A 25059-nucleotide genomic window follows, 5' to 3' on the forward strand; every position below is an offset into this window, starting at 1 on the left:
TTCCGTTCTTTCTCATCCTTCGGTCTCATCTATTCTCCCAGAGCATTCTTCCCATTCGTAGGCCCCTTTATTGTAGGGCTCCTCTGGCAGAATGGAAGCAAAGTGTGTGGAGGGCAGATGCATGGAGCTTGGCGTGTTTGGGACCAGCATCACCATCTATTACTTGGCTGTCTAGAAGCTCCATCCAAGATTGTAGACTTGATGAGGGAAACCCAATCGGGACAGTTAGCCTGATCCTGACTGTCTAGATACTAATACAATGAGGGAAATCAACTAAAAACTGTGGCGGCTGTTTCAAAGTAACGTGACACACTAATGATCATGAATGCCACTAAGCCTGTGAGCTTAACTTTGTTTGATTGTACAAATTCAACCCAGTGTAAAATGTATCACTAAAAACTAAACAAGCTGACTCTTCGAGTCATGTTGAGAAAAACGTCAGCCATACTATTTTACAGACACACCACGTGCGCTAGCTTTTGTTCATGCTGTATCTGCTGTCTGATCACGACTTGAAATGGAGTCTGGTTTCTGGAACTGGAAAGAACCCGCATATACCAACTTGTTCAAACCCCTCATTTGAAAGTTCAAAACTCAGAGATGGTAACTGACTCATCTAAGATCACACAAAGGATTAGGGACTTGACCCGGGGGCATCAAAGATGGGGGCAAGGCCTGCCTTATTTCCAGGGCTCTTTCACCTTCACCACAGAGATTTTTCACTTTTCAACTAATTGCATAGAGAGAGCCAGTTACCTTGCACAGTAAAAGTCAAGGGCCTGCAACCAGCTGAAGAGGATGGAGCCCCATTTGTGGCATTGGGTTAAGCCCCCCTCCAGGAATTCTCCTTAGCTCCTGAGAGGATAAGAGCCCCTAACAGTAAGTAGCCATTATTTTGGAAAAGGGAAGTCCTGAGGTTTTTGGCTCACATATTACGGAGTGCATGGATTTAAAGGCTACATTTTTAAAAAGGGCCTGTGCATCATGCAGTGCTATTATAATTGCTAAAGGCTGGGCTGACGATAATCTAAATCCCAAAATATTAGTGGTTAATTAGGAATCCAACAGACTTCTTCCAGAAATAAAACTTAATCCCTTAATCACACTTTTTATTTCTCAATTTCCTCCCATTGTAACCTATGCAAATACAGACTTGGTTTCCAAAGAAAGGGGGAGCTCATGCGTTCTTTCAGTGTGCACACTCTGAAGTCATCAGAAAGATCCACAAAGAAGGTGGGCATGAACTCTGTTTCCTTTTTTCTCAAATCACAGCAATAAACCTGTTTTTTTCTTCTTAAATGTATGAAAATTTAATAATTGCTATTTAATCCCTTCAGCTTGTTAATTTACATTTGAAATGTCCTCGTATGTATTTATATAACACTTTTCCATGACTTTTTTTTTTTAAGTTTTGGGGAAAGAGGGACACTTTCAGAAGGAAGTGAGAATTCTGCAAAAGGAAGATCTCATGGAAGGCAACTTGAATAATGCCATTCTAAGATCTGAGAGAGTGAGGGTTAGCATCTTACGAATTTGCTAAAGCCAATTTGATTGAATTGGTGTTCGTTGAAAAAATTCTATAAAATGTACCCAATTCCTTCCCTTCCAAGTCAAAAGCAATGGCAAAGGTACCAGAACATTTTCACAAGGGCACAGAACCCCATGGTTATGCTGATCATCTTTCTAGGGCACATATTATCTGTTCAGTGGTTATGGGTCAGACTTCCTGGTTTCCCTCTATTGACCATCTAGCCACCAGCCGATGCCCAGAGTTATGCCCTTTCCACAGTGAGGCACTGTTGCTGGAAGGAGCGAGGATGCTGAAGAAGTGAACCCAGCTGGCCAAGTTCTCAGGGGACTTCCTGACTACTTTCCTCCCAGAGTAAGGCAGGCCAACCCTGCTCACACCAGTCTCCACGCCAGAGAATGTACAGCACTAACAGGACATTCTTTTCCAGTATCAATTTTGCATTGATACTACAAGGAAAAGAAGGAAAAAACCATTATCTAAATTTAATCTAACAGTAGATGGTAAAGGAAAAAAAAATCTAGACAAAATAGTCTGTTTTTATCTTGCTACTGACTTTAATATGTAGCTGGAAAATTTTCTTGTGTGTGGAAAAGGATTCAGTAATTCTCAGACTGAATTTTTGGTCCACTGGATACACCACCATAATTGGCTTCTTAGCATAAACAAAAAGATTCGAATCATTTTTCTTTCAGTCTGAGCATTAAATCAGAATCTTTTGTCTGGTCCACATCCATAGACCATTCCTAATTGTTAATTGACTTGTCTGAGTGAAAAGCAAGAGACAAAATCAATTCTAGTTCAGGCTGGAAGCCATCATAATTTCAGGAAAAAAAAAAACCGCAGACTGGATACATCATAAGGACTGTATTCCCCTCAATCTTGAAGCTGACTAGATATTCTGAAGCTGAACATATTAAACTGAAAAAGCCTAAAAGGTAAAATACAACCTATCACTGATGTGGGTTTTGCATGTGATAAACTTTAATGGTTTATTAAGTTAATGTCATATGTATATAAAACCTGAAAATCTATGCCAGAATATTTTAAATAGCTCCAGACACTAGGAAATATAGTTGTTACAGCAGAGGTAATAAGTTTCATCTAGGAAAGAAGACAATGTAATATGGCTCAACAAGCACCAGAGTATGAGTTTAAGAGGTAAACTTGAGCACTGTCTTGTCTGAATGGCCTCAGGCAGGGCACTTAATACACCCAGGACACCATTCCTTAATGTATAATGTTAGAGTGTAGAACCAGCTGAGTTCTTTGCCCCTTTCAGTGTCAACATTCTCTGCTTCAAACTTACATCTACAGTACAACTTCTAAAATACACTGGCCTATCAAGAGTCAACCTGTTTGTTCTTTGAAACTGAAAATGTTTTCTTAAGAAGACTTACTTTAGAAAGAACTATTTTTTTTTCACAACTACCCCAAATAACTATGTATAACATGTTCAAGAATACAGTATCAATTATAAATTCAATGATGATTTATAACCTAAAAACAACTCCAACTCACAAAGGTAGTTCTATCAGGGTTAGATTATTCAGTTTCAGGGCAAGTAGATATTAAATGTCTTACATGTATATTATGAACTGCCCCTTAAATGTGAAGCCGTCTGTTGTGCATCTGATATACAGTGGCAACCAACAAGGTTAATTATCTGGCCCAGACAAATAACTTAGAATGAACTCATTGCTAGAGTCTAGGGGAATAAATACAACAGCATCTTTTTTCAATAAAAATGCATCCAACTACATGAAACCTCAAGGTGGGGTGAGTTGACAATGAAGGAAAAAGTCTTCTCTTGTGATCTTGATGAGAGGTGTAGCCCTGAGGATGCTCCTACACTATTGTCAGACATTACTATATATAAGTTACATGTACTCATCAGAGAAAAGAGAGTCCAATGCTGCCTACTTATTTCCTAGATGCTCCCCTCTCACGAAGAAATGATGACTGCAATTGGAAGTCAGGCCTCATTTCGGCAAATGGCGGTAGTGGTGAATATAAACACATCCTCTAAATATATTTGTAGAAGTTCCAGCTAGACACTAATGCAAATATAAAAATTCATCTCAAATTACTTTTCTGTTTGACTAACATTAAAAGCTTTTCATTTGATATGCATTTCTCATCCCCCAGAAAAGAAAATCATGAGCATGTACTAGGAGCACAAATATAAGGGTTAATAGATCAATCTGCCTCCCCACACACAAAATCAAACTTACCTTTTAACTAGAAAACCATTGGAAGACATATTATTCTGAATGATATCTAATGACCAAATTTAAATTCATGTCTCTAGAACTATGCAAAAACATGTGTCTTGAACATTTTAAACCAAACGTTGGTTCAAAAATATTTCATGTTTTTAATATTTAATTTGATTCAGATGGACCTCTTGTTTTGGGTCTATAAAAGTGGAAAAAGCTGCAGGGTTTTTCTGGCCCAATAGCACAAAGGCATATTATTACTGTTAAAAATATTACATTTACACATTTACAGGAACGACAAAGACAGAAGGATTTAGGAATAATTTACAAACAAGCTTGTTACTAATGTTGAGTTGTGACTGCCCCCACGACACCCCCCACAACAATTGCAAAGCATGAGATTTCTTACCTTCACATTTTTGTGACACTTCATTAAATTTGTGTCCAGCAGGGCATTTGCACTCAAAAGACCCAACAGTATTAATGCAATTTCCTCCTTGACAGAGCCCGGGGATGGCCTGGCATTCATCCACATCTGTCAGATTGCAGGAGACAGAGAGAGAAAAACAAACTCATATAAAATTCATTGTGAATAAAATGTGATCATTTGTCCACAATTATATCAATGAGTTATTTGCCCATCACAATATTTGGAATATGATTAGAGGAACTATTTCTCAAAATCACATTATGTAAAATGCACAGTTTGGTTAATTAGGTTCTATAAGAAGTCACAAGTATTTGTTTTCCCACCTTCCATGTTTCCTAATGTAGAGGAGAGTGTTCGTACTAACTTGTGGGTTTTATCACATATGCAACAAAGTAGAAGGATCCATTTAAAAGGCCATTATTCACAGCCTCATTTTTATCTCCAGATTGGTAGTAATGATCAGAGTTATCCAAGAAATCTTGCAAATCAAAATGCAACACATTTCTACAATGAAACCAGCTTTGAGTTATACTGAATGATTTAGTTAAAACGGAATTTATTGAAGGTCACTTAGACTACATGAGACATACTTCATTTTACACAAATGAAGTAGAAAATGTTCACTTCACATTCTGGAGAAGTGTCTTCCACAGTAAAATTTAAACAACTCAGAAAATTAGGCCAAGAAGTGAGAAAGATCATTAGGTGAGTGTGCAGTTTCAGCTGCAGACTTACCTTGCTGGCAAAGTGGCTGCCAGAAGGCACCTTTGTAAAGGTCAGTGAGATGATGTCTTTCCCTAGCTCAACACACATGTCTTTCCCTAGCCACATCCTAGGAACTTCTACATGACTCCGCTGCTCTTTTACCCATTTTCCACCCTCCTACCTCTGTCACTCCTCTCCCACCACAATGGATTCCTCAACCATGCCAAGGATGCACCTGCCACAGAGCTCTGTAATGGCTGCCCCTCTGCTTGGAATATTCCTCCCCCAGAGAGCTGCATGGCCCACACTGTCTGATCCTCCAGGCCTCTACTCCAATGCCACTTTAGGTGCCAGCCCTTCCCTTGATAGTCCAACAGCAACACCTGGCCCCTGACTCTAATCATCCTTCTTTCCCTGTTTGGTTTTTTTCTACAGGACTAACCACCCACTGACCTAATAGGTGCCTGTTTGTTTTGTTAAACAAATTGATTGTCTTTAATATAAGCTTCCAGAAAACAGGGACTTTGTCCATTTCCTTCACTGTTATGTAACAGCACCTAAAGACTGTCTTGGGGTCTTATGTGTAAGCCCAAATATTAACCTTCCAGGAGCAAAATTAGTCATCTCAGGTTCAGTACATTCTGTTATAAAGACTGTAAAAGTACATGTTCATTCTCTCCATCTCTTTGTTCATAACACAGAAAAGTCTGATTTAATAAAGAATCCCCAAGAAAACAGTCTCATGTATTCTTTTTAAAACCTGGGAGCCTCATGTGCTCTTTAGTTTCACCCTTCATTGAGTAAAGAAGAAAAGCAATTGCTGTTTATAAGATCTCAACCTGTGTTCTTGAGAAAAGTCGCATGCAGTAAAAGGGATATTAAAGAAACAACGCTTTAGTTTATTATAAAACTATCACTTACCGTCTCAAATAAAATGTCTTAACCCACAAATAAATGATTAGATGTGGAAAATCATTAGATTATGTCTTCTAGATGATTTCAGTTATGTCTTAGACCAGAATTTTCCATTCTCTTGATATGTTAAATGTATTTATTAAATGTTTTTAAAAATCAAGATTTTTACATATAGGTAGAACTAGCCATCTTGTTGATCATGATTTTTGGCCAAAAGAAAATACAGATGAGGCAATTCTCCCCTGGCTGGATACTCCAGGACTGAAGACAGAATAAGCTCCTTTACGAACCCATTTGCCCACAGCCCCTCACATCTGACCTAAGGACTGGAAACACCAACAAGGAGTGAGAGCCACAACCTGGTGGCAGAGTCGCTTAGAAAAAAAAACACAACCAAACATGAGAATTTCACTCTCAAAATGGCAATATAACCGCCATTGTGATCCTATAGGTTTTCAAAACTTTCCTTATAAAAAACTTTTTTTCCCTTGGATTTTAGATAGCAGAGTTAGGAAGTCTAGCTCTCTGGTCACTGTCAATGAGTTCATGGGTATTGGCTAACTTTTAATCCCAAGACCAACAAATTCTTCAAAACTCACCAGTGCTTTCTAAAAATGGGAAAAATAAGAAGATACCAAAGAACAGCTAAACTTTTAATTTTATAAAATACTACAATCCATCTCTTGATAATTCTAGAGTTTCAAAGTGACTTATTTCTTCTCCTGACATTCAGAGGGATACATTTGAGGGCATCCAAAGGAGCTGTATGTTGTACATGGGAGCTGGAAGCCAGGAATGACAATATCAGAAGTGGAATTTACTGGCGACCCACAGAACTGTGTGACTAAGCTCAAGTTCTGTTTTATTACATACTACCCTTAGAATTAACATATAAAACAAAGGCAAAGTTTTATCTATTTGCTTCAGAAAAGCAAATCCTGAATTTTCTGAAAATATTGCAACTTGCTATAAAAAGCCCTGAGGCTGTCTAAAGGAAACAGATACAGCCTCAGAGCTTTCAGTCCCATCAGTTTAGTGTGGAGCTGCCTCTGTTCACTTCCTCCTGTTTCCTGCCAGACATCCAGACAATAAAAGAATTTGTACAGCTGGAAGAACAGGAGTAAAAGCCAAAAACAGAGTCAGGGCTTCTACGGGAGGCAGGAGAAGCAGCTAGCAGGCGACATCTGGGGATGTTTAAAGCTGTGAAACAAACCCTAATTTATTTTTTTTTACTTTTAAAATATGCATAATGTAGCACGTAAAATGTCGAGAGAAACAATTTTCTTCAGGTCAATTAAGCCAACCCATGAGAGAGAGGAACTCTAACAGTTTCAAATGAAGATAAACATAAACTACCTTGTTCACAAATCTTGCTTTGTGTTTCTACAAAGCATTGCCACAGTGCACGGCATTGCTGTAAACAGAATCACACCAGCCCGGGAGTCAGAGGTACAATGCAAACACCTCTGGGGTCAGAGAGGGGGAAGTGCTGGCAGGAAAACATCCAGTAAGACTTCAGCTGCTCTCTTGAGAGCCACGTTCCTAATGCCTTAGTTGGATATCATGCAGTCAGCGAAATTGTGAAGTTATGTAGCTGACACTACTTTTCCATTCTCTTCAACTTCATTGGAGAATGGCTCTCCAGAGCAAATTAGATTAATCCATTAATAATTCCATCAGCCCGGGTTTACCTTGACAAGCTCCCGTGCGGATATTTGGAATAAAGCCACGGCGGCAGGGGTGAGGCTGGGCAGGACACATCTCACAGGGGTGGCCCCAGGCTCGGCCGACTGTGGCACAGCAAAGCGTTTTTGTGCAGACAATCCCGCTGAGTTGTCCCTGGCACATCTGGTTGCTGACCACAGTAAAACATGGGCCTGTCCTGTAATCTGAAAATAAAGAATAAAAATCTGATGAAAATCCAGAAAAGCAGGAACCATCATGCAGAGGAACAGCTGTGCCCCATCTTGCTTGACTCCAAATTGAGAAATGAATTTCAGGGACAGAATCATGCATCACTGCCTCTGTGTAAGGCCTTGGATAGACCATTCTAATTCTGAATCCAATTTCCTAACCTACAAAATGGGGGTGAAAACATCAGTTTTTATCCACTTTGAAAACAGCATCGTGAAGATTAGATGAGCTAATGGAAAACTCTTTACATCTGTGAATTGCTGTACAAATTTAATACAGTAATATTATTATTCACTCATTACTTAAGAAAACATAACAGTGCCTGCAATTAATCAGCCCCAATACCTGATACAGATGCTTCAGTGACTAAAAGATGCCAAATCCCTGCCCTCACAGAGCTTCCAGTCTATTGTTATTTAGGGCTGAGAAAGCAAAGAATTTTGAAGCTTGCAGTGGGGCAAATCATGGCACCTTCTTCCTGGGAGTTCCTTCAACAAAAGAAATGGTTATCTGTTTTACTTTGTTATATATTTTTTGAGTTGGAATCATCTTGTTTTAAATACAAAACAAATAAATAAGAATTTAAAAGTTTGTCCATGCAAAACACATTAGGTATTTAATATAAAGAGTGAGGACACTGGTCTGAAATCATTCTAACCCCTAGGCAAAAGGACCATCTTAAAGCAAAACAGGGATAAGCTAAGGCCACAAGAGAATTTCCAATCAGAGCAGTCCTACTACCAGTTAAAAGATCTGCCTCTTTTTTCTCCCCTCTCTGCAGAGAGAAAGTCAACAACAAACAAGAAAGATAAAGATGTGGTGAGCACAGAGGACCAAAAGCCAGGTTGTCCTCAAAGGTTGTGAGAGAAATCAGGGCCATAATACTCATTTCTGTGGATCTACAATGGCGTGGAAGCTGGGGTGGGGTGGGACCCACGGGCTCCTAGCCACTACCAGACATTTGCATGCTTCCAGGTCATTTTTAGAAGTGTTCAGGTAGAATGGTTTCTGTGAGTCTAAAAATGGACTCAGTGACCCCAGTAAGTTCCTTTCACCTGTGAATGCAACAGTTTTGTGAAAATCACTGGCTGTGCTAATGAAACTACTGGGATGTTTTCATTATTTTCTTCTTTCCTTAAGTAGCTCATAGGACACAGCAAACATGCTATTTGCTAAAGAAAAAAGGGAAACTTTTCATTACATTACCAGCAAGCGTGAACATTCTGGATCTGTAACAATGTTTTGGCAATAACTGAATTTTATCTGCTGGCATCCCTCTATCCCACCTGTTTTCTCTTGCTTTCTTTTTCTTGCATCTTCACTCCAACCCCTCCCTTGGAATTTTGACTCCATCACTAGGTGCTCTTCCTCCCTCTCCTCTGCTATCTGCAATGAACCACCTCTGCTCAATGGTGTTATGAAAACGGCACTGCTCTGATGCCCATGCTGTAAGATCAACCTTCTGAAGAATTCCAAAAACAAAACAAGCTCCATGCTAGTCATGTATATAAAGAGGATTACCATACCCTCTTTATGGTAGCACTGGAGAGACAGACAGGATGGTCCAAATGCCAAGTCGCCAGCTCCCCATCTCCCTCCCTCCATGCCAGTGTTTACCAAAGTGTGCTGTATGTCCCACTCACAGAATGTGAGGTGATTTTAGATTTTAGTAGTCATATATTAATTTTAATGTGTATTATGAAACAGCATAAATATATCAGACATGTTTTAACAGATACATTTGCTATGAAGATGAATTGAAAATCTTTTAATTTGATTAAAAAAATTAAGTAATTACTAGTACAGGTGATATGCAAACAGGCCAAAAATTGGGTGGGTGATATCTACATGCAACCAGACTTGCCTTTCCAAAAGACAAGCCTGAGACCTTTGCGTCCCTCCTCTGCATGAACTGGCCCCCAAATGCAACTTTCCAGCCCTTTCTCCTGATACCTTCTCTGTTTATCATTTCTTTTTTTTTAACTTTGGTTATTTACTTCTTATTCTAGTGTTTTTTTTAGTTTTATATCATCAAATACTAGGTATATTTTAATAGTTTACATTGTATGTCAGATTTATTCAAAACTTGCTATCTTCTTCCACAGATACTGATGCAAACAAAAATAGAAACAAATATTAAATACTGAGCTGTGACTTATCTTCACTTTTTTGGCTCAATTCTCCCAAATAATACGTATAGGCATTTAATAAATACATCTTTCCTATTTGGTCTTTCCTTTCTACTTCAATATTTTATCATGTATTTTAATTTAAAAATTAATTACTTTAGACAGTTGGGAAAAGGCAGTAGCATACAAATAAATGTAATTATACCTAGAGAAACCCTTGATAACATATTGATTATATTATCATACATAAGTTTTTGTGTGTATCCATGTGTGTGTTTTATTTTTTAATCACAAAATAAGGATTATACTAAAAGTATACTTTTGAATCTTGCTGGATTTTCTTCACTTAACAGTTCCAAAGCTTTTTCCCATGTAATAAACACTATTCCACAATGTGATTTTAATTGCTGCATAATTTTCTATCAAGTTATAACAGAATGTGTTCAATAATTTTCTATCATTTAAATTGTCTCTAATTCTTCATTATTACACATAACATTCAGTGTACATTACAATGAATACTTTTCAGAATAAAAAATATTTAATTCATTCAACAGCCAACAAGATTTTTATGACTATATATATATCCTACATCTGAGACTAGAAAAATCACAGCAGTATAATCTTTTATTTAAAAAATAAATAAAACTTTATGTTAGGTAAAAAGAAAGAGAATTTAGGCTTGTTTCTTTTCTGTTAATTTACTGAGACAAGCGCAAATGCTTTAATCAAACAGATTCATGTTAGCATGCCATTTTCAATCCTTTTAAAAAAGCATAATGCAACATGAATTTTAATTTATAATCCTCTCTTCAACACTGCTAGGATTTGTTTTTCCACCTCTTTTTGCCAAGATACTCTATGGAATTATACATATGGGGACTGCAAAGGTTCAGGATAGATGCAAATATGGTGTTTTGTGAGTGACACCAGCAAAATCCAGACACACTACAAAATGCTAAAACAAATCTGATTCAGTTCTGTCTGACACTGATTCATAATTTCAGAGGTGAATTCCTCATTGACAGATATTCATTTAAAAAAAAACCCTTAATACTTTTCCAGGGTCAATAACTTATTCTTCTTTCAATATGAAATATAGCATCGAGATGAGAGCTGTTAATTCTGACAGCATACATTAGGCATCCCAACAGTCCACAGGGATCCAATTTATTAAGAATACTATATATTTGGCAAATACTTTAAGTATGTAGAATAGAAACTACAGACTTAGTACATTTCTGTGCGAGATACTTATCACTATAGACAAAGTTATTTCGGAAACAAATTAGAACTGGCTTATTCGACAGTACAGATTAGCAAGTGGATATAAATATATCTGTAGATCTGTATTTTAAATAAAAAATGCTGATTGCAGAGGGAGAGGCATAATCTGGATGAAATAAATTTGGATCTAAAAATCTCTTGGAAGGTAAATGCTGTATTAACATGGTTTTCAAATGTCATTCTGATTTGGCGGCATGTGCTTTTTGTCCTGTACTTCATTTAGATTGCCAAGGTTATGCTGTTTTTAGTCCAATACTCCAACCGCAGAAAGAAATCTGCCCACACTCTCAATTCCTTACTAATAATCCAATTATTCACAATTACTCCCATAGCACTTACATGGTATTAAGCTAAATTTACATACTCTGTTTTTTGTTTTTTTTTTTCAGATAGTCCCAGGATTAGACAGGGAGTGTGCCTAATTCAATGCTTGTGTTAACGTCTGACTCATTCCTGGCTTTGGTATAAATCACTATTCCTAATGCAACTAAAATATAGTATTAGAAATGCTTTCTATTTGCAAATTGCTCTACAATCACTTCCTTATAAGACCTTCATGAACTAGGGCAACAGGCCAAGTCTTTCCAAAATTAAAGTGCGATTCTAATTGTTTTTAACTGCTTTACTCCAGTGTGGCTGGTTCATGGGAAATTCTGTATCTACATGTTCCCATTCTGAGTGGTTAGCTCAAGGATTGCTCTCCAGTCCCATTAGATTTGGCCTCAAGGCTTGGGCTCTGACCAACATGTGTCTGCAGCCTCTGATCCTCAGCTCCTGCCCAGCTCTGCAGCTCAGAATGCTGTGGTCTACAGCATTATTTCACTTTCATTTGTAATCAGACTTCACCCTGAAGCAAATGCATCATTTACAGGGAAAGAATATTCTGTGATACAATGAATTCTTGTCCCTCCTACCCAGTCACTAAACCACAAACTGCAGGGAAGGCACAAGGATATAATTTTGGGCACTAGGCTCCAATTATTTTAAATCCTTCTTTTCATAAAAATGACAAACAAAAGAATGAGATATCAATTTATCCATGACATAGAGGGTCACAGCACATTTATTTCTCCAAGGTAGGTTGGCCTGGGAAACATTAGGCTCCTAAGGTGTGGAATTTCAGTGCAACTTTCTGAGGAAGGAGTTCAGAGAACTTTTAGTCCAAGGAAAATTAAAGTTAAGAAGTTCCATTATCGTAATCAGCCTCATAACTGTCATTACTTCTTCTTACTCCAATCATTCTTAACCTTAGGACATAACAGAATCACTTGGGGAGATTTGCAAAATGCTGATGCCTGGGTACCACCCTGTCCTCTCCCAGTTTTCCCCATGGAACCCAATTCAGTAGATGTGGCATGGGCCCAGGCATCCACATCTTGCGAAAGCTCCCCAAGGTGATTTTGCCCTCTAGGGCTCTAAGTTGTGTGTGTGTGTGTGTGTGTGTGTGTGTGTGTGTGTGTATTTTTTTCTTCCTCTCTCTCTTTTCCGTTGATGAAGAATGCTCGTGTTCCATGATTAATTGGAGATATCTGCAAGATAACAACTACTTATCTGAAGGTCTAACCATAGAAATATAAGATAGCCCATAAACTGGGATCACTGCCACTCAACATAACCCAGTATTTCTCAACTAGGTCTGACATTCTCATCATGGCAAAATACTATTCATTTCCACAGTGCTGCACTGATTATGAGGCACTTTATTATGTTCTTTACAAATTATATTATAGATAATTATACTAACCACCAGCTCACCAAAGCAAACAACGAAGTCAAAACTTAGGAAGGCTGATCATCCACTACTGCAGTGTCCTAATAGTTAATAGAATTTCCATTTCCAGTCTCTTTCCTTCTAGCTTTACAAAGCACACTGATATACACGACCTCATGCCGCTGTCAGGAACTCCCACATCCAGCCTCTACCCACTGCTGTAGCTTGTATCTGAGTGGAATTCCAGGCGGATCCTCCAATGGGGGCCCAGATACAATAGGTATTCAGCATCAGTAACACCAAAAGTCAACTCTTTATTTCAGAATTGTACTATCAGAAAGACCATCTGAAATCCTTCCAGGACTCCGGATTTGAGAAAATATAAAGTAGTGCACATTATCTATGAAGTTTCTTGTCAAAAATAGTCAAGGCTTAATGTAATCGAACTTCCATACCTAACTTCTAGCTGAAGGGAATAGAGGAATAGAGGAACAAGGTAAATTACACCACAAAGAAACAAGCAGAGAAGACTCAGAATGTGTGATATTTTCTAAGGAAATTGTCCTGAACTTTTCCAAAAGCAAATGATTTTCTCTTCACCAAAAGAAGTACAGAAATTATTTTAGATTAAATATCTTAATAATCAAAACTCAAGTGGATACTGTTTCTAAAAGAGACAATTTCAGAAATCTTATGTGGACTAGATGTTACATGACACTGCAGAATTGGTGTTTCTCTAGGCATGATAATGGTATTGTGGTTATATACAAGAATGTCCTTAGTGCTTAGAGGTGAAGTGTCATGATATATGCAACTTAATTTTCAAATAATTCATCAAAGTAAATAATAAATATGTATTTTAATTTTACATATTCAATATACCCATATATACATACATATGTGTACATACATATAGAGAGCTATTATGTATATAAAAGTGAGAACAATTATTCAATATAAGTGGAAGGTATATGTGTATACTATATATTAGTCCTTCAACTTTAATGGAAGTTTGAAATTTTTTATAATAAAATGTCAGGAGAAAGAAATTCCTTTCAGGCCTACTTTTACTATGCAGTGTTCCTTCTCCCATCTTATCCAAGCTACATGGCATTTGAAAAATATCACAATAAGGTTTGAATACACTTTCCAATCCATGCATTTAGATAAAATACTGCAGCCAAGATTACCTATTTAACATGGTCTATAGAGTGTTATTAAATGAGGCTGGTGCTGTGGTTCACGCCTACAATCCCAGCACTTTGGGAGGCCAAGGCAGGCAGATCACAATGTCGAGAGATCGAGACCATCCTGGCCAACATGGTGAAACGCCATCTCTACTAAAAAATATAAAAATTAACTGGGTGTGGTGGCACACACCTGTAATCCCAGCTACTCGGGAGGCTGAGGCAGGAGAATTGCTTGAACCTGGGAGGCAGAGGTTGCCGTGAGCCGAGATTGCACCACTGCACTCCGGCCTGGCACCTGGCAACACAGCAAGACTCTATCTCAAAAAAAAAGAATACGACCTTTTGGCAAAATTTACTAAACAATATTATGCAAAATATTTATCTTTAAGGTGCTGCATCTGAGGTATGACTTAATTGTAACTAAATGTTTTCAAAAAGCACTTTGGAAATAAACCATATAGGAATAAAACAAAAGTATTTCTACATTAATATTTTCCCTGATTTTTAATTTCGTTATTTCATAAGTAAAAAGTATTACCACTATGAACCTAAATGTAAGGATCATTCAAAACTGCAGTAACAAGTTGATTTGTCGTACACCTTTTAATCTAACATGGAGACTAAGCAATTCACCAAAATCCAGGCCTTAGTTCTGTGGGACCCAATTATATGTGGCAGCAATTCAACTACAGCAAATTGCTACCACATTTTATTCTGTTCCATGATGAAGAAAACAGTAAGAAATCTTGTTCAGAATAAGAGGAGGTCTCATTTTAGAATAATCATTTACCTGACGTTATTTGTTCCTTCACTATAAATCCTACAAGTCATAACTGACTTTCATCTTCCTGCAACGTTCTCTCTCAACTACTTTTACTAGAAAAAAAGACAAGGGGAATTGGTAAAGTCAAATCATGGTTTGGGTGATATATTTACCATCAAGATAAAAAAAAATCATAGAGAATACTTTCATTGTTAATGGTCTGCAAATTCCACTTTAAAGAACCGGTTGGCTCTGATTTACTCCCTTTTAAAACAGCTTGTATGAAATGCCACGTTAAACCAAACACTGCAGTTTGACCACAGAGCATCAGCTAGTAAACAAAAACAATAACATTATATAACAATTTGTTTGTTCTTTTATTTTTTTTTCAAAGCCGTGAAGCATAAAATATTCTCTCCAATCCAAAAACAAGAGTAATAGCCCAAGAGGAAAGGGCCTTATGATTAAATATAAAAATGGTCAGGGGCAACATATTCTTACATTCACCTGTATATCATAAAAGTACCTTGTAATATTGTTTATTTTCCAAAAATAACTTCCACAAAAGGTGAAAAAAGTTCATGAAGAATCTTAATAGAATGTTTTATCATTAAATTATTATTATAAATGAGATTTTCTGTAGCAGGCCAATTTCAACATTGAACATTGTATATATGGAGGGTAAAGGCCTATGTTTGTAAAGAGGCAATAAAAATAAATTGACTTAAAATATCGATTGCAAATCTCACTAATATGAGGCACCCAGAGCAATCAAATTCATAAAGAGCAGTTCAGTTGGTGGTTGCCAGGGATTTAGGGGAGGGAGGAGTGGGGAGTTGCACTGTGGGAACATGAAAAGGTTCTGGAGATGGATGGGGGTGACAGGCGTGCCAAGGTGTGAATGTACTTAATGCCACTGAACTGTACATATAGAAATGGTTAAAATGGTAAATTTTATTTTATTTTTATTTTTTTTTTTTGAGACGGAGTTTCGCTCTTGTTACCCAGGCTGGAGTGCAATGGCACGATCTTGGCTCACCGCAACCTCCGCCTCCTGGGCTCAGGCAGTTCTCCTGCCTCAGCCTCCTGAGTAGCTGGGATTACAGGCATGCGCCACCATGCCCAGCTAATTTTTTGTATTTTTAGTAGAGACGGGGTTTCACCATGTTGACCAGGATGGTCTCGATCTGTTGACCTCGTGATCCAGCTGCCTCAGCCTCCCAAAGTGCTGGGATTACAGGCTTGAGCCACCGCGCCCGGCCTAAAATGGTAAATTTTAATCTTCTGTGTACTTTAACACAATAAAAAGAGCATTCTAGCTGGCATGCTGGCTCACACTTACAATCCCAGCACTTTGGGAGGCCAAGGCAGGTGGATCATTTGAGCCCAGGAGTTCAAGACAAGTGTGGGCAACATGGCAAAACCCCATCTTTACAAAAAAATGTAGCTGCGTGTAGTAGTGAGCGCCTGTATGCCCAGCTACTTAGGAGGCTGAGGTGCGAGGATCACTTGCTGTAGTGAGCCGTGATAGCACCATGGCTCTCAAGACTGGGCAACAGAGTGACACTGTATATCAAAAAAAAAAAAGAAAAAGAAACGAAGAAATTCCACAACATAAAATTAAACACTTTGACTTCAATGCTCAGGTTCAAGGCCTACATTTCACAACTGTAAAACAGAACCATGGCTTTCCATATGCACTCAACAAATACTTATCGAGCCACTACACTGTATCAGTGAGCAGCACATCACAAAACCTCTGTTCACATGGAGTTTGCAATCTTGTGGAGGAGGTAGTGAATAAATAGATCAACACATTAAAATAATTTTAGATTTGAGGTTGTAACTTAGTTACAAGTGTAACAAGCATGCCACTGCCATAGAGAATTGGGTACACCTACCTTGGTAAAGCTTATCAGGAAAGACTTCTCTGAGGAGGTGACATTTGAACAGAGGCCTAGAGATGAGCATAAGTCAGCTATGCAAAATGTAAGTGCTTTCTAAGTACAGGAGACAGAAAGAACAGTGGCTCTGGGCTGGCAGATAGCCTGGCTTCTCTAGGATTGAAAGGAAGCTGCTGTGACCAGAGCTTTGAAGGCAAAGGGGAAAGGGCATACCACGAGGCTGGATCCTTCAGCAGGGACTGGATTGTGCAGGACATCTCAGGATATGATGAGGAGTTTGGATATGGCTCCACATTCAAGAAAAAGCCACTGAAAACACATGTGTTATTTGAGAATGCTGCTTTAAAGGCTCAGGAGTGGAAATGGAAAGGCTTTCAGGGAGGCTGAGGGATTTCAGGTGAAAGTTGGTGAGGGCTCGGCAAGGGTGCTGGCATAGGAAGGGTGGAAGGCCAGCAGGCAGGGGATGTCCTTGGGCAGAAGAACCAAAGCACTTACGGATGGAGCAGATGGGAAGCGTTAGGGAAAAGGAAAGGCTCCCAGGCTTCTGGCTTCCATCCCTGAATAAATGGCCATTTGCTGAAATGGGGAAACTAGGGAAGACAAGGCTGTAAATACTAGCAATCTGTTAACAAGTGCGTCCCATTTTCACAATACGGTACGTGGTGTAGAACAGGTGATTTGAATTAATGAAGCTCTCCCTGAATAAATTATCTGTAAATCTTGATGTTATCCAAACGAACAAAAACAAAACCTGCATGTAATGCAATTATATCCTGACTTGTGTGTTTTCACTTTTTTATAAAGGTATTTTCCTCCCCTTCCTTTTTGTGAGCAAGCATTTACTACTATCATATTCAGATATTTATGTATAAACGTCACGGTTGAGGCTCCTACTTCAAACACATTTGATGAATTTTCACAGAAAACCAAGTATGAAGTACCCACGGCCCAGACCAGTAATACGTGATGGAATCCTGGCGTGGTGGGTGGGATTTCCTCCAGAGGAACTCCACTGCCCCTTTTGTAAATGACAGGGCATGGGAATCCAAGACCACTAGCATTCTAGCTGCCAGCTCTAAGTTCATTCTCCAGGAAATGGAGACACACCACATTCACATTCCACGATCGCATCAATTCTGAGAGATCTGGTGGAAAACTTAAAGCAGGGACAAAAGTTCAGCCATTATTAACCACAGCTGAGAAATGCCTCCTATAAATATGAACTTTCTGTAATATCAAGACAGATAAACGGCAATGAGATTGTTTTGATACATCAGTTGGCAAAAGTTATTTCTAGAATTGGCTTTTTATCAAATATGCATGTTAATAGATATGTGATACATAAGTTGTTCGTATATCTTCTCTCTTTCTCTGACACACACACACACACACACACACACACACGTCACAGAAGTATGAAAACACAGTGTCAAGCTGGCCTTCCTCTTCTCAGAACTTTTCTTTGGAAGAAAATGTCTGATGAATGAAAAATTCCTGAGCCTGTTTCCAGCTCAGAGTCTGGCGCTGAACTCAGCTGAAGAAAGACAAGTTGGAAGAAAGTATAAGCATTACTCAGAACACGTGAGTGATCCGAGCAAAAGACAGGCATGGAAGCTGAGGTGGTGGGAGAGGCAGCAGCATCAAACCCAGTTATGTAGATTTAATTCATCAACAGAAGAAGATTCCTGACAAAAATCAGTACATGCTCCTATATCAAGTACAACAGATGATCCATATGTTTAGACACCAAAGACCAAGGCAGCAGACCCTAGAACTGGGTTTTCACTCTTAATTTTCTGGTCATCCATTTTTCAGACATGCTAAGTGGAGTGAGAACATGTCATTAATGGGAGAATCACCGGGCCTCTTGGCAGCTTCACTGGAAACATAAGGATTTTGATGTTCTGAGCCACTGGTGAGTGACAACTGGTTTACCATATAGGCTAACAATTACACAAATATTCATCTTGCTCTTTGGAATTAACAGTTATTTTCCAGTCACCCCAGGTACATGATGTGAAGAATTAAACCTTAATACTATCCTCTCATTCTAGCTAAGTTTTGCTCAGTGGAGCCAATGGTGTATGCCTTAGAAACTTCCATTCTATAAAACTAGAAAAAAGATTTAAAGTTGCTCCTGAGACTGTAAGGTCGACAACTATTAAATCGTGTACTTTCTGAACACTGACAGGACACTGTATTACTGTGTTCCCTCTTACCACTTACTAGAGATTTACATCAGCTTGGCCAGACTCTGGGGTTTCATCTCAGGCAGCTAGTTAGATATGTGTGGAAAGTGTATATGGTTAGAAAATAATAAGAGACAGCATTAAAAGTGGTTTAAAATGCCCCAAGAGGGAAGCGAAACACCACAATTTTCTCCAACTGTGAAAGAAAAAACAACTTGAGCCAGATTTTAGCTCTCTGGATGTATTAACAGGTCTATGTTGTATTCCCTTGGATATTTACAAAGCATGCTAACAATAATTAAAATGGAATTTTCCAAACCTTTATGGGTAAAAGTTAGGAATATAATATCAATGACCTTGGAAAGTGTTATAATTTAATATAAATCATATTCACCATCCTGGGATTTCACTACTGATATTCAAAATTCACAACTCCTGCACAGAGCAAGTGTTCTTAGGAACTATGCTCATACGAATGCCTTCTACTAAAGGTATTTGTAACTTTCGGCAGTACTTATACAGCTAAAAGTTAGCGCTGCTGGTCTACGGGCATTCAGACTTCTCTAGTCCGGGGTTCTTAACCTGAAGACCACAATTGGCACTCAGCAGTTCTACAGATGCCCTGAAACTATACATAAATCACGTGTACAAGTTTGATAAATCAAAACACAATTAAGTGAGCAATCACATATTCTCTTCCAGAAATCTGGAATTGGGATGGAGGGGCACTGGTGTTCACCTCTGCAGCTGGCTAGACCTCAGGTGATATTACCTTGGGAGCAGGAGGGTGGCATGTACATGAAGGACAGAGCAGTCCACTTGTATGGGGCAGGGACAGAGACCACGTGGCTCCGAAAGAGTTGGAGAGAGCATTTGGTTTTTGCTTCCAGCCCTGAGTAAAGGCCTGCTACCGTACCTGCTGTTGGGTTTCTTACAACTTTGGATATCCCAGATTTCTTATAGCAAATTCCCCTCCTGCTTAAGCTAGTTTCCGTTACTTGCAACCAATGGACAGGGACCCAATACAGTGCATTCATTTGTGCCTTTCTGGAAGAAAAACGCTTTTTTTCATCAAATTCTTAAAAGTGTCCATGGCTCAAAAAACGTAATAAACCCCTGCACTATTTAAAAATAATTTAAACCCCCCTGCACTATCTAATAAGAATGTGGCATTACTTAGATAACTTATTCTGATTTACTAGAGTCTTATATTTTCATTCTCAAAGAAAAGAAAAAACCACCCTCCTAGTTAGTGACACAAGCGCAAACAAAAAACTACTCCAGCTCTCCCCTTCCTTTTCTTGTAATTCCATAGGGAGCCACAGAGAAACATAAACCTGCATGAAAGTCATCACTGCCCTGTATAAATTGATAGCTAACTTTCAGTAACACATACTGTTCTAGTTAATTTTCCCCAAACGGCAACAGGCATTCGTGCATGATGTTACCTCGCCCATTTAGGCAGAAGACAGTGCAGAGCTAGAGCCTAAAGACAATAAGCCTAAAAGTTATTTTAGGAGGAGGCCTGCACACCAGTCTCAGCTCAGCAACCAATTTGCTGTGGGCCTCGATTAGACACGCCATTCTCTGATAGCATTTAAGTGGTCAAGTCATGAACCATTCAGACGCCCTTGTGGCCTTTCAGCTGGTTTGAGCCAGAAAGGCTGCAGCCAGGCTAGGAAGAGAAGGTTGTTTCCATAATGCAGGAAGGGCAGAGTGTGTAGAAAGATGTCTGACCAAAGCTTGCTTTGCCATTAGACTAGCTCCTCCCACACTTCTTATTTTGGGAAAGGGTAGCACCACAGCCCACGTCACAGAGCCACAGACTCAGGGGAGGGGGGACCACAGAGTATCCCTTACCACACCCCCCCCACTTAATCACCAGCAAACCTTGTCAAATTTACCACCTCCACAGCTTCTTTATCGCCCTTTTGCTGAAATCCAATGGCCACTGCTTTAGTGTAGACTCTCATTTCCCTTTATCCTGCTGGAGTAACCCTAACTACCGTTAGACCCTAACAGGCTCTGTGAAATGCTCCCTGCTCGGCTTCCTTTCTGGCCTCTTCCCTAGGTGCTGTGCCCCTCCATTGATACTGAGTGAACTACAGTTCCTCACCACACGGTGTTGTCTGTCATCCACATGTTTTACAAATGCCACCTCCTCTGCCTGGAATCCTTTCCTCTCTATTTTTCCAGCAAATTCCTCCGCTTGAAAGTCTCTCCTGACTACTTACTCCTTCCCTCCTCTCTGACACTAATTAAACTCCATGGCAATTGCTGACTTACATGATTGTCTTTCATCAGATTGTGAGCCTTAGGGATATATATTTTATCTCTTTAAACTTTGCATCTCCAAGGCCTAAAATATCCCCAGGGGCCCATAATAAGTGCTCAAGGATTTATGAATGAACAAATGAATGAATGAATGAGGATGCAAAATGACATATCTTTAAGTTAGTCTAAATCCTTAATCTTTTGAACTATTCATTCCCTTTGCTCAAGATATAATTACCCACTTATAATTCCATGAATCTATCCGGCTTGATTTGAATTCTGGAACGCTGATTATCAATGTGGCAGTGAGAAAAATTACCCTTTGAGTCAGTTTTCTCTGCTTCTCGGGGTTGTATGAGTAGGAAACGAGTATGTACAATACCTACCATAGTCCCTGGTTCTACTTTTCCTCTCCTCCTGCACATACCGCGGCTACAGATAACCGATACACCCTGCTATTCTTAAACACAAATGACATCAGTGACCCACAATCTGCAAGACAAACCTTTTAATCCATTCTGAAGAGCTAAGAGATTTGTTCTAAGTTCTCCCTACTCTCTTGCCTGGTCTTCTGTTATAAACAATAGTTGCAATTTGCAGTACAGAGCAGAGATAAAGGCAACCTGCAGATCAAGTCCAAGCCTGGATTCATGAAGACCTTGCTCTTTTTTTTCTTTAACTTTTATTTAAAGTTCAGGGTTACAAGTGCAGGTTTGTTACACAGGTAAACTTGTGTCACAAGGGTTTGTTGTGCAGATTATTTCATCACCCAGATATTAAGCCTAGCTCCTATTAATTGTTTTCCCTGATCCTCTTCCTTCTCCCACCCTTCCTCCAAAAGGCCCAGTGTGTGTTCCCCTCTACGTGTTCATGTGTTCTCATCATTTAGCTCCCACTTATAAATGAAAATATGTAGCATTTGGTTTCTCTTCCTGTAATAGTTTGTTAAGGATAATGGCCCCCAGCTCCATCCATGTCCCTGCAAAGGACATGATCTTGTTCCTTTTTAATGGCTGTATAGTATTCCATGATATATATAAACCACATTTTCTTTTTCCGGCCACATTGATGGACATTTAGGTTGATTCCATAACTTTGCTACTGTGAATAGTGCTGCAATGAGCATACACATGCATGTGTCTTTATAATAGAATGATTTATATTCCTTTGGGTATACACCCAGTAGTGTTATTGCTGGGTCAAATGGTATTTCTGTCTTTAGGTCTTTGAGAAATCACCATACCATCTTCCACAATGGTTGAACAAATTAAACTCCCAACAACAATGTATAAGCATTCCTTTTTCTCCACAACCTCAGCAGCATCTGTTATTTTTTGACTTTTTAATAGTAGCCATTCTGACTGGTGTTAGATGATAGCTCATTGTGGTTTTGTAAAGCACAAAGAAAGAAGAACCTCAGTTCTCAATGACTTTTTTTTGAGACCCAGTCTCACTCTGTTGCCCAGGCTGGAGTGCAGTGGTGTGATCAAAGCTCACTGTATCTTCGACCTCCTGGGCTCAAGTGATCCTCGTACCTCAGCCTCCCAAATAGCTGAGACTACAGGCACATGTCACCATGCCTGGATATATTTTAAATTTTTGGAGAGATGGGGTCTCCCTATTTTGCCTGGGCTGATCTTAAAGCCCTAGGCTCAAGTGATCCTCCCATCTTGGCCTCCCAAAGTGTTGGGAGTACAGGCGTGAGCCACTGGATTGGCCTGATGACATTTTTGAGCAGAGGAATCACCATCAACGGCCTCCAAATTCATTTCTAACATAAGAAAAACTAACTCCTAATTGTTTAAGCCACTGTGGTTGGGTTTTGTATCACTTGCATCCAAATTCATTTCTAACTGAGACACCAAGTGCACAAGTTGTGTTGTCATTTGACATGTATGCGAATGAATAATCCAAGCATAAGATATTAGATTTCAGGAATTTTTATGTAGCATGTATTTTAAAGATTAAGAGCAAAAGGATTGAGCAAAGTAGGTCAAGCACATAAACAAATTTTACCCAAATGCAAATGAGAATTCCAGATATTCCTTTATAAGCTCATATTCCCCAAAACAACTTAATTTTCCTTCCTCGAAACCTAGTAAAGTATCTAATGTTGGGACATGACTCGACTCTGATAATCTCCGTTAATCCACTGTTCTCTGATGTACACATATTTTTCCAATTAAATAAAAAAAATGGTTATATGCATCATTACCATCATAAGAGTTGCTGCCAGTTCTCATTTATAAAATACATTCTATTTTTAAAAATAAGCTCACTAATATCTCTGTTAGATGACCCTGTCTGTATTCTATTTTTTAATATTGAGATATTTCGAATGTGATATGCCCTATATACTACCCTCGATTGAAAGTAAAGACCACCATTCCCTCCCCTCAGTTGCCAAATGTTACATATTTGATTGGTTACCATAACAATCATAAAAATATAAATAGATAGACATATGGAAATAATGGAATTCTGGAGCTATTCCCAAACAGTGGCCAATTTCAAAGAGTACATCAATAAGAATGGATTGAGAAGAAAGTAAAGAACTACGTAAAAGCCTAGGTAGGTTCCCAGGAGACACTGAAAGGTAAGTATTGCATCCACAGTGACATTATTCAACCTTTAAGTAGGGTAACAATACTAACACTCTATGCAGACACAGGTGGCTTATGAAACAATGAAAACACAGTCTCGGCTTTATAATCTATTGTTTTGGCTCAGGGAAGGGGAGAAACAGGGTAGTAAATGAACTTATGTAATACTTTTCACTCCTTTTTCTCTACTCTGTGAGTGTGAGAGGAGCCATTTTTTAACTCCAGATGTTGTTGTTAATTTGAAAAGATTCATCCAGACCTTGGAAAGTCTTCTGATGACAAGTCTGATTTGAGAGAAATGTTGAGCCCTTTAATACAGGAAATTCCATAATTATGAGCTGGTTGTGCTTCAGTCGTTTATGTATAAGATGAGCATTGGAATCTCTCATTTTAAAACTGGAAGGAAACTGATATTAGAAGAAAAAGAAAATGAGCACTTATGGAGCATGGTGTTGGCCACAAGGGAGACATGCTATCTCACTGAATTCTAACAACAATTCTCTGAGGAAGACTTTGGCTCCATTTTTTAAAGGAGGAAACTGAGGCTCAATGTAAGAAATTTGCCCAAAGTTATACAAAGAGTAAGTGGCAGAATGAGAACTCAGCTTTTGGTGTTTCTGATTCTAAAAGCTGTGCTTTCCCCACTACTTTGCCTTTCTCAAAATGACGGTACAATGTACACGAGGATAAATCAAAACACAGAGAGGCAAAGTAATTTTCCCAATGTCACAGAACAAATTTGTGGCAGATGGGACGAGAATTTAGATCTCTTAAATCCCAGATCAGGCCGTGATGGTTACTTCATGCCTCCCTTTGGTCTCATTTTTTTCCTTCTTGCTCCCCAGATTAAATCACAGCAGTCAAGATTGAAACAATGTTCAAATCAGTTTCAGGGGCCTTGTTCTCATACTCCTAAATCTTGAGCTGTATTTAAACCCTCAGTGCAGTTTTGGAGTGTTGGTCACAAGAAATGGAAATTTCTGTAAATATATTCACCCTAAACCATGATATCATAGAAGCAATGCTGGTGTCAGCTGAAAAATATATGTAATAAAATCTATGACAGAGGTTACCTCCCTGTGGAGAAGCAGGAAGGAGATGGGACGGGGAATCATAAATGGGTATCAGTCATGAGCTTGTGCTTAGGTTGGGCGGTATTCATTTTTAAATTAGGTTTGTAACTAACGCATCATGACATATATTCTGTAAATGTGTCATACCGTGAATTGAAAAAGTATGATAAATAGAAAAGATAAGCTATACACACACATACACATTGTATCTGCAAACTGAAATGG

General features: G+C 38.8%; 1 protein-coding gene across 3 annotated transcripts in view; it reads right to left on the reverse strand.

The window, feature by feature from the left end:
- Window positions 1-25059, reverse strand: part of FBN1 (fibrillin 1) — a 234630-nt gene that overhangs the window by 118384 nt on the left and 91187 nt on the right. For all 3 annotated transcript variants that reach the window (XR_013520968.1, XR_013520969.1, XM_009005406.5), the window contains exons 7-8: window positions 7489-7686; window positions 4157-4282 (exon numbers count right to left, since the gene is read on the reverse strand). Coding sequence is in view for 1 of the 3 variants with exons in the window: in XM_009005406.5 (XP_009003654.3) it covers window positions 4157-4282; window positions 7489-7686 (324 nt within the window). In the remaining 2 variants the exon portion in view is untranslated. The remainder of the gene's footprint in view (window positions 1-4156; window positions 4283-7488; window positions 7687-25059) is intronic.

Source organism: Callithrix jacchus, chromosome 8 (assembly GCF_049354715.1).
Source record: "Callithrix jacchus isolate 240 chromosome 8, calJac240_pri, whole genome shotgun sequence".
NCBI classification, from domain to species: Eukaryota; Metazoa; Chordata; class Mammalia; order Primates; family Cebidae; genus Callithrix; species Callithrix jacchus.